Source organism: Cucurbita pepo, chromosome LG11, assembly GCF_002806865.2.
Source record: "Cucurbita pepo subsp. pepo cultivar mu-cu-16 chromosome LG11, ASM280686v2, whole genome shotgun sequence".
Taxonomy (NCBI): Eukaryota; Viridiplantae; Streptophyta; class Magnoliopsida; order Cucurbitales; family Cucurbitaceae; genus Cucurbita; species Cucurbita pepo.
In genome coordinates this window covers 525,862-544,639 of record NC_036648.1, presented here as the reverse complement: position 1 = coordinate 544,639, position 18,778 = coordinate 525,862, and the positions used below count along the sequence as shown (strand labels likewise).

The 18,778-nt window shown below is 35.2% G+C and overlaps 2 protein-coding genes across 4 annotated transcripts; one reads left to right on the top strand and one right to left on the bottom strand.

Moving 5' to 3' along the window:
- Positions 1-3,568: 3,568 nt before the first annotated feature.
- Positions 3,569-10,625, bottom strand: LOC111805949 (disease resistance protein RGA2-like). Of its 3 annotated transcripts, XM_023691255.1 has the most exons (4): positions 10,532-10,625; positions 10,030-10,343; positions 8,649-8,701; positions 3,569-6,471 (listed from the first exon to the last, which is right to left on the bottom strand). In XM_023691255.1, exons 2-4 carry the CDS (start codon positions 10,077-10,079, stop codon positions 3,713-3,715), a joined length of 2,862 nt encoding a protein of 953 aa, XP_023547023.1. In that variant the 5' UTR covers positions 10,080-10,343; positions 10,532-10,625; the 3' UTR covers positions 3,569-3,712. The 3 variants fall into 3 exon arrangements, with proteins under 3 accessions (XP_023547023.1, XP_023547024.1, XP_023547025.1); XM_023691256.1 differs by lacking the exons at positions 8,649-8,701; positions 10,030-10,343; positions 10,532-10,625 and adding an exon at positions 6,724-6,789 and having other exon boundaries at positions 3,569-6,474; XM_023691257.1 differs by lacking the exons at positions 8,649-8,701; positions 10,030-10,343; positions 10,532-10,625 and adding an exon at positions 6,721-6,773.
- A 4,688-nt stretch (positions 10,626-15,313) lies between these two features.
- On the top strand, positions 15,314-18,778 carry LOC111806159 (probable protein phosphatase 2C 68; the record flags this gene model as incomplete). The annotated part of the gene is given in 5 exon segments (XM_023691530.1): positions 15,314-15,447; positions 15,633-16,045; positions 17,506-17,870; positions 18,162-18,398; positions 18,486-18,778. Coding segments are annotated over 4 exon segments (1,173 nt in total). The 5' UTR covers positions 15,314-15,447; positions 15,633-15,744.

The following is an 18,778-nucleotide window of genomic DNA, read 5'->3' as shown; positions in this document are numbered from 1 at the left end:
AATTTAGTGCAACTTATTTTAGTTTGAATTAGTTATGGAATATATGATATTCGTAATCTTCCAGAATATATTAGTTAGGAAATATATCTTAGATATCGTAATCAGTTGAATTTGAATAGTAGTATATTTTATTTTATTATCAGGATTTAGTTAGTTTATATTTTCTTGGTAGATATTATTTAGTATCTTGTATCCTATTTAAAGGTCGTGAATATCAATGAAGATTGAACATTTGATCCCAATTCTTTTTCTAATTCTTAAATCTATATTCTTTCGTTGAGTAATAATATTTTCATATCTATACACACTTTTGAGTGGTAGATATTGCGTCAGAATAGGATGTTTTTTTTTTTTAATTTAAACGTTTATTTATTTTATTTAGTCTTTTGTTGTGTAGTTTTAAAGGTGTTTTCAAAACACGTAAGTCGGCTGTGTTTTAAGTTGAAGGTTATGTTTTATGTAAGTTTAAATGAAGTATTTCCGCATTCATGTTTATGATATGTATACAGTAGCGACCTTAAATTAAGTAGAAAATTTTGGGTCATTACAAAGCATGACGCAAATCTCCGTCTACATATCAACTAGCTGCCTGTAACACCGCTCGAAATAAAAAAGAGTTTGTGCCACTCATTGCAATTTTTTATCAATTAGGTGTCGGAAGGTATTTCATTAAGTTGAACTAGTGACTGGCGTACGTCCAAGTGCGAGCCACTCCTTTTCGACCAAATACATCTTGAATTAGGTCCAATATATAAAATTAATGCAATATAATATTTTGTTCCAAAATTTAGCCGACTATATNAAGGCGACAGGAAGCCAGAATATTATTAATAACAAATCTTTTGACGATGACATTTTTTAGGATGCAGATGTTGACCATGTNAATATAATATTTTATTCCAAAATTTAGCGGACTATACTTTCAACTTTAAATTTGAATAACTATTATACTATTTATTTTAAAAAAACGAATATATGTATATAATAAAAGAATGTCTAAATCAATTGAGTTAAGTTTAGATTCANAAAGCTCAAACATGCCCTTGATGATCATAGTAAGGATGACTTGGACCTTGACCAAGGATATAAAGCTTCTGCAGATCAAGAGCTTTTGTAGTCTACCAGTGATGTAATTCACCGGTGTAAGGAGTATCCTGAGTCTGCACAAGTTGAGATGAATTATTACCCTTTCTCATTATAATTGAATCGCTGTGATGTGGAACTTATTAAGAAGGAAATCATTGAACATGATGTGTCAGTGTCTTATTCAGGTGGTGGCGTGCCTAAGAAGTCCATACTCAAGCCTAACTGGAAGAAATTCTTCGTAGATTATTTTGTTCGAGAGAACGTGTTAACGCAGGATGTTGAATTGCAGGAAATACATACTAATGAGCAAGTTGCAGACATATTTACTAAGGCACTTGCCAAAGTGAAGTTTGAAGTTTTTCGTAGAAGCTCTCGGAGTTATTGAGAAATAAGCTTGCACTAAGGGAGGCTGTCACAATTTAGTGCAACTTATTTTAGTTTGAATTAGTTATGGAATATATGATATTCGTAATCTTCCAGAATATATTAGTTAGGAAATATATCTTAGATATCGTAATCAGTTGAATTTGAATAGTAGTATATTTGATTTTATTATCAGGATTTAGTTAGTTTATATTTTCTTGGTAGATATTATTTAGTATCTTGTATCCTATTTAAAGGTCGTGAATATCAATGAAGATTGAACATTTGATAGTAATATTTTCATATCTATCACACTTTTGAGTGGTAGATATTGCGTCACTATTTACCTTACATCACATCTCATCCTACACTTTTGCTTTTTAATTGGATAATTATTCAACTTTCAATAAATTATATTTTTAAATTGCTATCGAATTCTTTTAAATATCGTGTCTGATGACCTACTGATGAAATTTAAAAGTTAATACTGTGTTGGTTGGTGTACATCAAAATTTGATAGAATTATGCCCTCATATTTGATAACTTGTTTTGAGGTACACAAAACTTTAAAATGAAGATACACATTTGTTTGATAGGTCCGTTGATGTACTTGAAAATTTGACGGAATGATACACCCACTTTTTATAGTTTGTTGACATGCTTGAAGTCTCTTAAAATGATACACTCTGTTTGATATTCTACTAATCTACTTCATCGATGAATGGAATACTTTTCTCCACCGATTCATCCACATATAGGAAGGACTATATTTCTAAATACTCTAAACAAAAATTCAAAACGCCCATATATGAGTACAATCTCTAGTCCATAACAAAAGTCAATACAATCTTTAATGTCAAATATACTTTTATATTCACAAAATATTAACAAAATAATACATCTATCATTTTACTCAAACGAATGTATACCTATGATATGCTTCAATAAAATGATACAACTATGTTTTTTACTCAAATAGATGTTTATTGATGTCTCATTGCTGTGATAACCAAAACATAAATAAAATAGTACACAAATTTATATGCTTAAAATGAATGTTGACTAATGTCATGCACCAATGATGTACCATATCAAAATATGTCAATGACAAAAGTGTATATCAAAATATTTCTTTTATGATGGAAAGACCATTGACTAAAAAACAAAGAATCAAAATTACAAATGAATGAATTCAACTAATAACACTATAACAGAACAAGAGCCATGAAAATAAACAACTTTGAAAGAGAACAATAACAGCGCAAGAACTTGTACCTCAATGATTTGAAGCAACCCATCGAACGGATTGTTCTCATTTTCTTTTTTGATTAAGATTCTGCCAATTTAAGAGTGAATTTTCTTTTAGAGATGAACAACTTTGGAGCAACATAATAATAATCCTCTCCAATATAATTCTTGGCGTCTTGTATCTTAGATTCGAGACTGTGCAATAGAATAGGCTGTAACAATGGTTGTAAAAAGACAAGTTAGGAAAATCACTTGAAATGAGTGCATAATTAACCTTAAGAAAATATAAATATAACGAGAGAAAAATGACTTTCCATACCTGACAATAGTTATAGTTGATGGTTCTCTTCAATATCAAAGTTATGAAATGTATACCAAGGGAATATGAGAGATTTTTTTCCAATCTTTTCCTATCCCTTCCTTGTACCTCTCTCTCAATTTGGGGCAATTCTCAATTTCCAACGATTTTAAAGATCGGTGATAGTAAATTCCTTCTGACAATGAAGTGAGCTTTGGGCATTCGAAAATCGTTAGGAATAAGAGTGAAGTGAGGTCACCAATCCATTCTGGTAAAGTTGTTAAATTTGGACAATTTTCTATGTGAATCAATCGGAGAGTTGTCACATGTTGCATCCCATTAGGCAAATACTCCAACTTCGGAATTGCATTAAGAATTAAGATGCGGAGATTTCGAAACTCTTTCCATATTACATTAGCAGGATGTTGTACAAGAGAAGAAGATATTTGTAAGCTTTTGCAATCTGTTATTGAAAGTTGCTGAAGATCTTTGAAATGATAAAATAACTCTTTTGGCAGAAACTCAAGATCTTCGATCTTACTAAGGCGAACATAAGATATTTTAGACCGAGTAGAAGAAGACTCTTCAACACAATGATTGAGAGTCATTTCAATTACCATATTAAGTAGTTGTGAACTAATTGCACTCAGTTGCAGCGACTTCAATGGTGCACGCCAAGGAATTGAAGCCAAATGAGGACAAGCATCGATCTCAAGTTCACAAAGGCAAGACATTGTTATAGGAAATGATGCAAGACATTGTTATAGGAAATGATGCATTGTCGGGAGAAGCTTCTGATGAAGTTTCACCCTTCCACCATCCTTTTAAATTGTGCATGTCTATAAGGCTTAATTTCTCAAGAGATGGAAGAAACATTGATGATGAAGAATATTCGTTGTTGTTGTCCATGTACTCAATGTTGGGTAATGATTTGAGACTCAAATGCTTGAGAAAAGGAAATTGATCAAATTGTGGGAGAGCTTGCAATTTGAAGCAATCTGAAAGCTTTATGCTGACCAAGTGAATAAGGGTATTAGAAGATAGCCAATCACATAGTCTGACTTCTCGATATCCGCATATATCTATATTTCGAACCTTTGAATGTGGCTGTAAGCATTGTAAAACCCCTTTGCCCTCATTGTCCAGGACAATATTCATATGCTCATCTTTTGAATTGTTCCAAACTAGCTTTAACTCTTGAACACCCGACATCAATCGCAAGTTAAAAGAACTCTTTTCCAAATCATCCGTTGTACAAACTTCCAAACCTTTAATGGTCAATGATCCCTTCAACTTGTCAAGTCTATTCAACTCGCTTAAATCACAACCAATATCTTTCTTGAGTACAAACAAATTCATTGTTTGAAGACGAGTAAGCTCTCCTAATCCTTTAGGCATATGAGTCAAAGCATGGCACCCACGTAAATCAAGATGCTTAAGGTTGACACATTTTTTAATATCTTTTGGCAATTCTTTTAATAGAGAACAATCTTGAAGGATGAGTGTTTCCAAATTGTGCAATGCAGCAATAGAATCTGGAAGATATTTTATCTCCTTATTTCTAGCAAGGCTTAGATACCTCAGCTTCATCCAATTTTTTGCATCTCTCGGCAACTCTTGTAAAAGTTTACAGTCATCAAGGACAAGTGTTTCCAAATTATACAACTTAGTTATCGAATTCGGAAGGAATTGAAGTTCGAATAGACGTATCTTCAGATATCTTAAATGTTTCAACTTGCCAATAGCTCTTGGCAATACTTTTGAAGTAATAGCATAGCTAAAATTCAAACTCAATGTCCTTAATCGCAAAAATTTGAGAGGGATTAGGTTAAGGACTTTCCGGCAATCCTTATCTCGAGCATCAATAATTAATGTCCTTAAATTTTTTGCCTCAAACAATAATTTTATGGATTCCAATTTCATACTGAATCTATGGTAAATTGAGATGTGTCGGGTTCTGTCAATGACAGTGCTATCATTCACACCCATAGAAACATATTCATTTTTTACTATTGAACAAGCAAGATCATGTATCAAATCATGCATCTTACACTCTGTTACGATACCCATTTCATTTCTTGTGACGTCTTGAAAGAATGACCTTGATAATAATTCCATGAAATAATCTTCACCAATATCATACGGCTCAATTATGCCAATTGATTGAACGAAACCTTGTGCCACCCATTGCTTTATCACTTCATCCTTTTGAATGTTATAATCCTTGGGAAATAAAGCACAATATAAAAAACATTGCTTCAAACTAGACCGGAGATGGTTAAAACTAAGCTCCAGTATTGATAGCATGAATTGTGCCTCCTCTCTTTGCTCTAAAACTCGAGAAAGCTCATTTTCCTTGAAAGCCAACCAGAGATGATGTTCTGGTTTTTTGGCATGTAGAAGACGTCCTATTGTTCTTATTGCAAGAGGAAGACCTTTTAACTTTACCAAAATCTCCTTGCCAATTTCGATTAGTTTTGAATTTTCAAGTTCTTTTTCTGATTCTTCACCTCCAAAAGCCATTTTTTTAAACAATAACCAAGCACTTTTGTCGTCCAATACTCCTAAAGCATATGATGAAGTTGTGTCAAAAGTCTCTGCAACTCGTTGAGGACGCGTTGTGATCAAAATTCTACTGCCTGGTGCACCACCCATTAATAATCTTTTGAGAGTAACCCATTTTTCGTGATCTTCATTCCACACATCATCCATGATGAGCAAGTACTTTTTCCCATCAATATGTCTTCTAAGTTCACTTTGCAACAAATCCATTTGAAGGATCTCAGGTTTCTTTGTTGTTGCAGACTCTATAATCTTTTCAACGATAACCTTTACATCAAAGTCTTCAGAAATACACACCCATAATTTCAACTCAAAATGCTTTGTTATGTATTCATTATTGTAGACAGATTGAGCAAGTGCAGTCTTTCCTAATCCTCCCATACCAACTATGGCAATCACAGCAACGTTCTCCTTGTCATTAGTATCTGTATTTAGGAGAAGATCTATAATTGCTTTTCTATCATCATCCCTACCCACCACTTCATCATCACATATAAAAGAGGAAGTCTCTCGACTCTTCCTCAGCTCATCATCTCGAATATTTATCATACGCTCAGAGAAATGGAATTGACTTTTATCAACATCAATAGCTTTCAGTTTCTCTTTAATGTCTTTAATTTTGTGACTCATTTCAAATCGAAATGCAACCTGATGAGGTATAGAGAAAACTTCACGTACCTCTTTCGCTCCTCTTTTACCTTTGGTGATAACTTGCCGCCTCAAGGTTTCATACGCGAACTCGTCAATCAAGTCATCAACATCATAGAAAGCCTCTTTGACCCGTGAAATCCAATTCTTCACTGCATGGCTTTTGGATTGTTGCTCCTCTGCATCAAGAAGCACAGCTTCCATGGCTGAAAGAGTATGTTTCAGCTGGTCAAGCTCATCATCCATTCCCCAAAGCAATTGAAACTCTGTGATAGCAGGAGAGCCCAATTTAGTAATAAGGGATGCCGCAACATTAAATAGAATTGATTCCGCCATTTCAATGGTTCCAACAAGTTTGAATGAGATTTCTTCTTCTCTTCTCTTATAAAGGATTGAAGGTGTTAGACTGCGTAATCCTTTTTTCTTTTCTTTTTTTTTTTTTCTTTCAATATTTCAAACCACTAACAAAATCTCCACACATTATAAATAAATATAAATATAATGTTTAGACTTAGCCGACTTTTGTCGGCAGCTAAGAACAGTCTTTATTTGAATTTTTTATACCCAATTTGAATGTCAAGTGGGATAAAATATATTGTAAAATGAAATGAAATATTCAAGCATTGGGGGGAGTGATGGCTCTTCGATTGCCTAAGTTGTCAACTTCAATTGGAGGATCCCACATGCATGTGCTTCTCCAATTATTAATAGCTTTACATCACATCCCATCTCATCCCATCCTACACTTTTCCATTTGTGATTGAAAAGTAAAAAATAAATTATTCCATATTTTTCTAGTTTCATCTTTTTTACAGAACATTTTAGTCAAATTCTAAAAAGAAAAACAAAATCAAGATAATAATTTTTTTATTTTTTATTTTTTATTTTTAACTTTGACTTAGATTTTTTAAGATATATTTAAAAAAGTAAATAATAAAACAAAAAATTTGTAAGCAAAAATAGTATACAAAATTTAAATTACTAAGAAATGAGCTTAAATTTTTTAATAATTGTTTCATTTCCTAATTTTCTTTTTCATTTTTTCCCACTTGTTTCCTTTCTTGTTTAGAGGGGCATGTGTGTGGTTTCTTCCTCTCAAATTTCCACATGCACAAGTGGGTTTCTAATTAATAATAAAAAAAATTAATTTCTATGAAACACCCAACCAATTATGAATAATTCTCCCCTCAAATAATCTTTTCCAATATCATTTGTTTATGGTGTGAAATTAATTATTACAAATATCAAAAGACTCAGAGAATTAAACTTTCTGAGTTTTGATGCTGGTTAATGTCAATGATTTTCATTAAAAAAAAGAAAAAAAGAAAAGAAAAGAAAAGTTGGTCAATTGCTATGACATTCATAAAGAGAAAGTGTATGGGATGAAAAGGCAGGAGAGGAAGGGAGAGAAATGGGATTTATTAGAAAGGAAGTGCATTGAAGAAATATCACACACTAGCTTTCCTAGTCGGTTGCGTTAGGCTCCGAGGGAGGTGGAGGAGTATCCAGTCTTGTAAAAACAACAGGCACCCCAGAAGTATCTCTAATAATCTGTACCCATCCAAAACCATTTCATAATTATTCATATTTTTCAGAATCTCAAATGCAACTCCATATCTCATACTTTAACAATGAAAAAAAAGTTCCTTTTCAATATTTTAAAATATTTGTTAAACTTGTAGCTTCCGGTGAGATTTCTATTTCATAATTTGATAACTCAACTAGTTAATGCATATATCTTCAACTTAATAGGCAGTAGGTTTAAACTCCCACTAAAGTAAAAGGCCGGTGATGGTAAGATTTTGGATGTTAAGTTGTGTTAAACTTTGACCAAAAGAGGTCAAAGTCTTCGTTTGGTCACCATGTTGAGTCTAAATACAACGGAGAGGCTGCAAGGATGTCCTCATTTAAGTTTAAAATCCTTCTCGATGTTCTTTGTGATTGGAGGATAGTGAAAATTTGTTACATGCATTGTTTTCAAGTCCTTTCTTTAGGACTTCGTGGAATCATTGGCAGAATTTGGTGGGACTACCATGGGTTTTCCATCATTAGAAAAGAGTGCATGAACCAATTTTTATGTGGAAATTCTTTCAAAGGAAAGGCAAGGAACCTACGATCGATGCTGGAAAATCTAGTAGAAGAATAGATTGTTCAATGGGTGGCAAAGATATGGGGAAGGGTTTAGATTGTGCTAAAACTGTCGAGTTATGAGTTCTTTTCTCTTATAATGACATTCAGTTTTTCAATTCAATGTCGCAAGTTTCTATTTAAAAAGCTAGATCTAAGATATTAGTTTCTGTGAAGGACTATTTAGGTGCAAAACCAAATCAATCTAGTGGATGGATGCAAGTTATTGACATGAATGAAACTTGTGTTCTTTCTCTAAATCTAGCATACCATATAAATGAATAGAAAGTTATGATCCAATTAGAAAAGTACTTACTAGAATTTCCACACCAAGATAAGAAATCATCGTGAGCCTCTGATAAGATCCAGCTGCAAGCATAATAGAAAAGAGCTTTAGCATGAAGTTGAAGGAATTAGAACAGAGCTCATCTTTGTTCGCTTTTTAAGATTATTTTTCTGTATAAAATACAGAACATGCTAGAAGGGGGCATTGCATCAAACGATATACAATAAATAATCAGATATGACACTATCAGAACATAAAACTTAACATTCATCCCATTGCCTCAACTAGGGGTTGAGGCAATAGGATGAAACGACCTTCCCTTGGAAAAGGTCCATGATTAATGGCTTTGACAGAGTGCACAGATGACAGGCATCCAAAACCGTAAAATGATATCAAGCTTATTAAACAGAGTCCAAAATGGCCTACAATACTAATGATCAGAACTTATATTGCTTTACAAGGATTTTCATGGCTATATTCTATAAAAGTTAGTTTAAACATTGCACAAAGTTAAATCATTAATAAACCACAAACTTTGTACATTCCATCAATTTTACCGTGACCAAAGGACAAAAGTTCAAAATGAAACTAAAAATCATTGATTAAGTGCAAAATGGATGGAACAGTAGAATTTTTGAAGCAAGTAACATGTCCCCCAAGTGTTGTAATGTTTTCAACAAGTCCTCTTAATAGCTTTCCATATTGGGTGTGTGAAATAAGCAATCAAATAATTGGGGCGGAAGAATGAAAAAGTGAAAATAATCTTGAACAAGATTTGTATTTCCAAGCTGCATACCAGAGAATGCAAATACAGAGAACTGGTAAGAAGAGAAAAGGAAGGTAAAAATACACCATCATTCTAGGATAAAAGGTGAATAAAAGCAGAATTCCCAAAATGTAAGGAACAACATCTAGTCACAATGTCAATCACGTTTGGAAAGATGTGAAAGTGACATACATAAGCAATGATTTATGAATTTGTACGTACAAATATGGCTGAAGAGATACATATCACTGATCAACAAACAGCAGCCACAAATTCACATATCACGATCAGTTGCACTTGACGGAGTGCATAAATTCGTACACATAAAACTTGCATGAGTTTCAAACTAGAGAATAAAGACAAACAGATGTTCTGGAAAGGTCAAACTACATACTACGTTAGATTCAAATTGACACGAAGTAGCTTGTCGACAACAAAACACGATTAAATCAAGCATGTTTTCAATTTTCACAACGAAACGTATAATTCACGGAGTAAAGGAACATGAACATCAAAACACAAAAAATCATCGATATACATACATAATTCTCGGTCTATACTATGCTCTACTATCATCGCGATCGTTGAAGCAAAACAAATCAACAATACTTTAAAACATTAAGAAACTCAAACACCGATACTCACAGCCAACAGCAGCGATTCCTTAGCAGAGAGTCTCTCCATCTCCTTAGCATAAATCACCGGAGCTCCTTGAGCTGCCTGCTGAACCATAGCTATACAAATCCGTCTGCGTCCAGTGGAATGCAGTCCGGAGTCAAAAACCAAGGAAGCTGCGCAGTTGGGAGAAACCGACGGTGAAGGACGGGGCGAATCGAAGAGACTGAAGGAAGAGAAGAGTGTAGAGGCGGAGGAGTGAGGCGATGGGAGAGAAATCTGCGGCCTTATTTCTCCAACGGAGAGTGTCGCCTGGGCCAATGAATTGCCGAACGCGCGTCTCTCTGCAGATTATATATATATATATTAAAATAGTTTATTTGTTTGTTTTCTCATAAAAGGAAAAAAGAATTAAAACAAAGAATTTTCTAATTAATTTTTGTAATATTAATTTTCTAATTAATTTTATTAGACAATTAAAATGGCTGAAAATTGCGCCAATTTATAAGCAGCAGAACAATAACCTCCTCACCAATTGAGATTCGAAGAGTAAAATTCTTGTGCTCTGTTCGTTCTCTTCTCCTCGCCATGGAAATCGACTCACAGAAGATTCTCCAGCGCAAGCAATGTCCCTATGATCTATCGGTACCTCTTTGCCTCTTCTATTTCTTAGATCGCTGTTCATTTCCTCAAAAGGATTTTGGATTTCCCGCCATTTTTCTTCGCCCAGCTTGGCTACTTTGGAACTGCGAAGAATTTTCCTTCGCTATTTGCTCATTTCATTTGCTTCACGTTTTGAGTAAACGTTGATCGGAAAGGCTGGAAAAATGGCGGAATTGGGAGAAATCTCCCCGGTATTTGTGTTTTTTGGGGTTAAATGGTGTTGTTTGATGTAGGATGAACCGTACAAGATCAGAAGGAGACGTACAAGGGCCAGCAATACAGTCACATTTACTTTGCTCGACTCCACTTGATGAAAACGATACTCAGTTCACTTGTCTCTAACTGGAAACCTCATTTACCCGGTATTTGTTTTCCCTTTTCATTTCATTAGCTGTTTGATACCATGAGAAGTGTGGGTGGAAGTTGATTTTGTTCTGCGACGCATGGATACATCATAATTCTTGGCTTTATAGTCCTTTAATCTGTATATTTCTTTTTTCCTTTTGGTGAGTGTTGGTATCTTAGAATATTCAGAACTTGCAAACTTGAGCATCACTCCACTAGTTATGACATATATACTTGACCAAAATATCAGAGGTTCAAATCTCCACCCAGTTGATTCAAAAGTTTAGTGTTTATTGTTGTGGTTGAACTCAATTTAGGATGTAATTGGACCAATCCTTACTTTGAATAGCCTTTCAGTTATTCATCTTGCATGCAAGTTGCAACTGTTTAAGCATCGTGCTTTTAATCATTATCCAAGTAGATCTTAGAAGCAAGTTCATGAAGAATGTGTTTTATGGATTAGGTGAAAGTTTGTCTTGAAAACAATGTCTTGAAGTTTGTACTGTACTGGGATTGGAGGAAGGCAAGGAATGTGTCATTGTTGGAACCTGAAACTTAAACCTACCATTCTGGATGAGTATCCATAGGAGGTAATACTTCAAACAAATATGTCAACCACCATTTACATGACTCTTTATTTGTTCATTTGTTTTTATTTTGGTGTTATGGGATTGTACCGAGATAAACTTTACCCAATATTTATTCTTTTTAACCGCTCTCCCTTCTCATTGCTTGTGATGTCCCACATTGGTTGGGGAGGAGAACAAATCACCCTTTATAAGGGTGTGGAAACCTTCCCCTAGCAGACGCGTTTTAAAACCTTGAGGAGAAGCCCGAAAGAGAAAGCCCAAAGAGGACAATATCTGCTAGCGGTGGATCGGATCGCTATTGACTTGGAACATTTTATATCAATGTTTTATCAGCTGTAAAAAATCAAAGCATGTTGATTGTGAAGAGAATTACTATTTATCTTTCCCAATGGTTTACTTGTAAAAGCTGAGGGGAAAAATACATGAAATCTAACACAAGCCTCTTAGACGTAGGCATTAGAGAGACTGAAACTATGCTATTATTTTGGTGGTGGCAGAATCTTTTGTTTTCAAAAAAATTCTTTGCTCATACATTAGTTGTCTGAAGCAGTGATAAGATTGATGTACATTAATCTCATTAATGACATAGCTGTGGCACTAAGTTGCTGTGCTAAAAAAAGTGGTATCCATTTGTTTGTTGAACTTTTAATGTTCATGCAATCAAATCTCTTGGCAACTTCATTGAAGTAGAGAAAGGCTATGGTTTTTTCTTTTTTGGTTTTAATCTATGGCCCCATATCTTCCATAGCAATGTGGTTTACTGATCTCAACTGCGATTCATTCTAAAGATAACGTTTTCCTCCTCCCTTTTGCAGCTTAACTTGAGAAATCTTGAATGCCACGCTCTTGAGTTTTGGGACTGAATTCATATGATGACGTGCGATCCCACATCGGTTGGGGGAGAATGAAACATTCTTTATAAGGGTATCGGAACTTCTCCCTAGTAGACGTGTTTTAAAAACCTTGAGAGAAAGCATGAAAGTATGATAGGCTTGGGCTGTTACAAATGGTATTAGAGTCAGACACGGGGCGATTTGTCAGAAAGAAGGCTGAGCTCCGAATGGAGGTGGACACGAGTCGGTGTGCCAGCAAGGACGCTGGGTTTCAAAGGGGGTAGATTGGAGGGTTCCACATCGATTGGAGAAGGGAATGAGTGTCAACAAGGACGCTAGGCCCTGAAGTGAGGTGGATTGTGAGATCCCACATTGGTTGGGGAGGAGAACAAAACATTTCTCCCAAGCAGATGCGTTTTAAAAATCTCTAGAGAAATCTTGAAAGGCAAAGTAAAAAAGGATAATATCTGCTAGTGGGCTTGGACTTGGACTTGGGTTGTTACGTATCGTTATGACAAAGAAACGTTAAAGAGGTGAAGAATCGAGTTTCACCTTTTTAAGTCGCTTCTGCAGGGGGCTGAGAATCAAAAATTTACCTGCTTCTAAGAAAATGAGGATTCAAAAAGTAATGTGCTGCAGGATCATCTCCATTTTCTCTACGGTAAACATTTTTTGGGGGGGAGAATCACCTTGGAGAGAGCAAATCAAGAGAAAGTGGTGATGGGTGAGTGAGAATGGCCATGCTCCAAACATACTAGCTGGCTTTGGTAGGCCCTCCCCAACAGTATAGGAATTCTAGAATGACGAGTGTCTGAATTTGGCTGGCATTGTTGGGCTCAGATTTGTATGTGCCATAAAACTTCACATACTTCCTATTTTTGCGCTGAAAACTTCCTGATATAAATAATTATTAGTCTTGTTGGATCTTACATTAAATTTAAAGGATCCTGACGTTTTTAGGTGTGATATGGGTGGAGCATGGACCAAACCGAACTGCATTCGAATTTCACGAACTGGGGGCACCCTTCATCAGGCCGACTAGGTGAGTTTGTGCTTTGTCAAGCCTTTTTACCTTATTTTCACCTCACACACTAGACCTAGATGTACACAAAGAACAGTAGATAGAAATATTGACTAAAGATTTATATTAATGACTTCTAATTCAATCTACATATATACTTGTTTACTATACATGTCATTTATCATATATAACTTTACGATGTATAATTAGGTCGTAGTCTCCATAAACTAACACGGCTCACCTGCCATAATTTGAATTAGATTCAAATTAGATTGAGAGATAAAGAGAATAGATAAGGGCAGATGAAGTGGTGAGCTAAAATCACAGGCTTGTGACCCCAAACCCATAAAGGCAAAAAGAAATCTCTTCTTCCTCTTCTTCTTCACAAGTCACATGCTCCTTCTCCCCTTTTTCTTTCTACTAAATTCAAGAAAACTACATCCACCCATATTTCTGAACTTTCTCACTCTTTACCTTCCACATGTCCCTCTCTCATTTCTCACCGTCTTTGCAACCAAAACCCACTGACCCGTTCAATAAACGGTATGTTAGGGAGTGACACTCAACTAAAGGAGAGGTACACGAATAAATCGAGCCCACGTCTAAATGAGAGTGATCTTAATGAGACGAGACCATAGTTAAAAAAAGCTTAAAAGAATTGAAAGTTATTATCTATACCAATAAGATGCAATTTTTTTTCGGTGTCTCAATCACAAAAACTTTCAATTCAGAGAAACAAGTTGAATTTTACATAAAACAAATAAAAGGAATAAATCACCACATGTCGTTGTTGATTCAGTTGTATATGATGTCATAAACGAGATTATACTATTTAATAATCTAGAGAAACAAGTCGTGAAATTGTGACATTTGGATGATTTCAATGAGATAGCGTAAAAAAATTAGAAAAGGACATGCATTTAAAAATGGAAAATTTGATAATTTAATTTATTTTTCTTTATAAAAGATTTAATTTAGTTAATATGATATTAGGAAGGATAATATAATATAATGTCACATATTTTATGTATACCTAATAAGCATTTTTTAATGATTTTTTTAAAAATAAAATAAAAAATTAAAGCAGTGTTACAAATAGTCAACTCCTAGACTGTCCGCTGCGAAGGGGTTTTCAGTGGCCGACGTGTAATGATTTATTTTAATTTTTAATTATATATATATATATTTTTTATCACATTTTAAAACATATTTTTAATACTAAACTGTTTTGTTTAATGACTCATTTTAGTTTTTAATTCTAAACCAAATTATTGTTTTTATTTTTGTTATTATTTTGACATTAATATTCATCTCCTTAAATACATGCATACGTGAGCTTGGATTTATTTATTATAAATAAAATAATGAAAATAATTAAATAATTATATTTTAAAATTTATAATTAAATATACATTTTCCACTAATTTTTTATTGTTAAAGGGTAAAAAAAACTCTAACTTTAATCTCTTGGTTAATGATACACTGATATACTGTAATGTAACATTGAGTCCCACGAATTAAATATCCAATTTTTCCTTTTAAAGTCGAACTTCTAAGATTTTATTGAGTGTCGTAGACGTCAAATTTTAAGATGAAATATAGGAGGAAAAAAATCTCACGAACTCAAAAAATAGTCCGAGGTCAACCCGAGGGGTAAATTTGTCATTTTAACCCGCTCTAAATGGGTAACGAGAGTAAAAATTTGTAAGTTAATAATAGAAACTTCATTTAAATTCTAAACCAAATATGAGAGAAATTATTATAATATAATTTTTTTATTTTATTTTATTTTTTGTCGCTACTCGCTTACACGTGCTTCGTCAACTTTCCCCTTCCCTTCTTTTGTTGTTACAGAGGCCGTTCAGTGCAAAATGCTTTCTCTTTTCTTCATTTGCCTCTCTGTTTCACTTTCTCTCTCTGGAAACAAGGCAGTCTTCTGCTCTCTCTCTCTCTAGAAAAACCAGAGAGCCACTGTTCAATTGCAATTCATCTCTTGGTATGTTTCTCAATAACCCATTTAATTGATTTTCCTTTACTGTTCTTCTTCCATTTCAGTTCTTTCTTCAAGCATTGCTTCAAATTTCTCTAAATCTTTTCACTCTCCTACTTCAAACCGCAATTTACTAATCTGGGTCATCGCCATTTCTCAATTTCTTCGCACTTTTGTCTTCGATTCTGCAGGGGTTTCCCTCAATTTCTGTTTTCGGAAATACCCAATTGAAATCGTTGTTGTTTAATCGATCCCTCTGTGAGAAAGTGGGTATTGGGGCTTTGTTGCAGAGGGAAATGAGGGATGTTTTCGTGGCTGGCAAGGATGGCGTCGGCTTGTTGGAAACCAGTGAGGCGGTATGCCCGTATGAACAAGGATGATGATGAAGATTGTTCGTTAGAGGACTCTTTGTTGTGGAGCAGAGAGCTTGAAAAGCATTCTTATGGGGAGTTTTCTTTTGCTGTGGTTCAAGCGAATGAGGTAATTGAGGATAATAGTCAGGTTGAGGCTGGCCGTGATGCCACTTTTGTCGGCGTTTATGATGGCCATGGTGGCGCTGATGCTTCTCGCTTTATCTGTGATCATCTTTTCAGGAATTTAATGAGTGAGTGTTTAAGGGTTGATCTTCTTCTTGTTCTTCTTCTTCCTTTTGATCTTCTTGAACTTGTTCTGAATTTTTTTGGATTCTTGTGTTTGATTCTGAAATCTGTAGTCTGTGACATGCAGTTTCTTTTTCCATGGATTGTTGTTTGGGATTCCTGTTTCATTGGAGATTGACTTTGTGTAATATGTTGATGATTTGAGCTCCACTCTTTATGTGAGATCCTGCCTCGGTTGGGTAGGAGAACGAAACATTCTTTGTAAGGATGTGGAAACCGCTCCCTATTAGATGCGTTTTAAAAACTTTGAGGGGAAGCCCGAAAGGAAAAGTGCAAAGAGGACAATATCTATTAGCGGTGGGATTGAGTTTGAGTTGTTACAAATGGTATTAGAGGTAGGTCAGGGTGATGTGNAAAATAATGAAAATAATTAAATAATTATATTTTAAAATTTATAATTAAATATACATTTTCCACTAATTTTTTATTGTTAAAGGGTAAAAAAAACTCTAACTTTAATCTCTTGGTTAATGATACACTGATATACTGTAATGTAACATTGAGTCCCACGAATTAAATATNCTCTCTGTAGAATACGCGTTTTAAAAACTTTGAGGGGAAGCCCAAAAAGGACAATATCTTCTAGTGNAAATATAGGAGGAAAAAAATCTCACGAACTCAAAAAATAGTCCGAGGTCAACCCGAGGGATAAATTTGTCATTTTAACCCGCTCTAAATGGGTAACGAGAGTAAAAATTTGTAAGTTAATAATAGAAACTTCATTTAAATTCTAAACCAAATATGAGAGAAATTATTATAATATAATTTTTTTATTTTATTTTANCTCTCTGTAGAATACGCGTTTTAAAAACTTTGAGGGGAAGCCCGAAAAGGGAAGCCCAAAAAGGACAATATCTTCCAGTAGTGGGCTTTGGCGGGTACAAATGGTATCAGAGTCAGGCTCTGGGTGATGTGCCTGTGAAGAAATGGTATCAGAGTCAAGCATCGGGCGATGTGCCTGTGAAGAGGCTGAGCCCTGAAGGGGGTGGACATGAGGCGGTGTGCCAACAAGGACGCTGGGTCCCGAAGGGGGATGGACTATGAGATCCTACATCGGTTGGAGAGGAGAACGAAACATTCTTTATAAGGGTGTGGAAACCTCTGGACTATGAGATCCCACATCGGTAGGAGAGGAGAACGAAACATTCTTTATAAGGGTGTGAAAACCTCTCTTAGCAGACACGTTTTAAAAACCTTGAGGAGAAGCTCGAAAGGGAAATTCTAAAGAGGACAGTATCTGCTAGCGGGGTGGGCTTAGGCTATTCATGGGTGCGGGATTGTTTGGTCAATTGTTAGAACTCAAAACTATGTCTCTCCATATCTTTACATTGGATTAGCTCTGTTCTAAGTGCTTGTATAATTTTTTTGTTGTACTAATAATAGTATTTCATGCTTTGGACCATAGGGCTTGCTCAAGAACATGGAACCATAACCGAAGACACCGTCCGGAATGCATTTTCTGCTACGGAGGAAGGGTTTCTTACCCTTGTTCGTCGGTCTTGGGGTATCAAACCGACAATTGCAGCAATGGGATCTTGTTGCCTGGTCGGAGTTATCTGGAGAGGTACATTGTTCATCGGTAACGTTGGCGATTCCCGGGCTGTCATCGGTTCTTTAGGTAAAGCTAATAAGATAGTTGCAGAACAGTTGACAAAGGATCACAATGCAAGTATTGAGGAGGTTCGACAAGAACTCCGGTCCTTGCATCCCGATGACTCACATATCGTCGTTATGAAGCACGGAGTCTGGCGTATAAAAGGCATAATTCAGGTATCATGTTACCAAAAACGTACATAATATAAACGCTACAAACGCTTCTATATGGTCTGAACTTACATGTCTGTCCTGGCTTTTCTCTGTATATTGTTGAACATGTAAAAAGGTTTTAGGAGTACCTTAAAATTTACAAACCAGTTGTTGCTAAAACAGGACAACATAGGAGTGGATTTCTGTTGTGTCCCTTCATGTGTTTGTGTTCTTGATTTGGTTTTCAATCATTGTGTGAACCAATGTTTTGAAAATTGAGTTAATATCATGCTCTCACGTCGATGGGCGTATCAGGTTTCCAGATCGATAGGTGATGCATATTTGAAAAGGTCGGAATTCTCTCTCGATCCATCCTTTCCACGGTTCCACCTTGCCGAGCCTCTTCGACGACCTGTTCTTACTGCCGAACCATCGTTAAGCACAAGAGTTCTACAACCTCATGACAAGTTTCTCATATTTGCATCTGATGGTCTTTGGGAGCAACTATCGAATCAACAAGCTGTCGAGATTGTGTATAAAAACCCACGAGCGGTACGTTACGTTCTCTAGTACATAACATTCATCTGTATATGTTCATAGCAATAATCGAATCGCATTTTTCGTTTTCTACAAAATCAGGGAATCGCAAAAAGACTTGTCAAAACAGCATTAACCGAGGCTGCAAGGAAGAGGGAGATGAGATATGATGATCTGAAGAAGCTCGAAAAAGGGATACGACGATTCTTTCACGACGATATCACAGTTGTTGTCATATTTCTGGACAACGAATTGCAAGGGAAGAAGGCACATGTACCAGAATTATCCATTCGTGGGTTCACCGACACGGTTGGACCATCGAATTTCAACGTTCTTCAAGGCATCGATGAGAATGGAAGATCTGTTGGGTGAAGTTAAAAGGATGATGAGTCTGA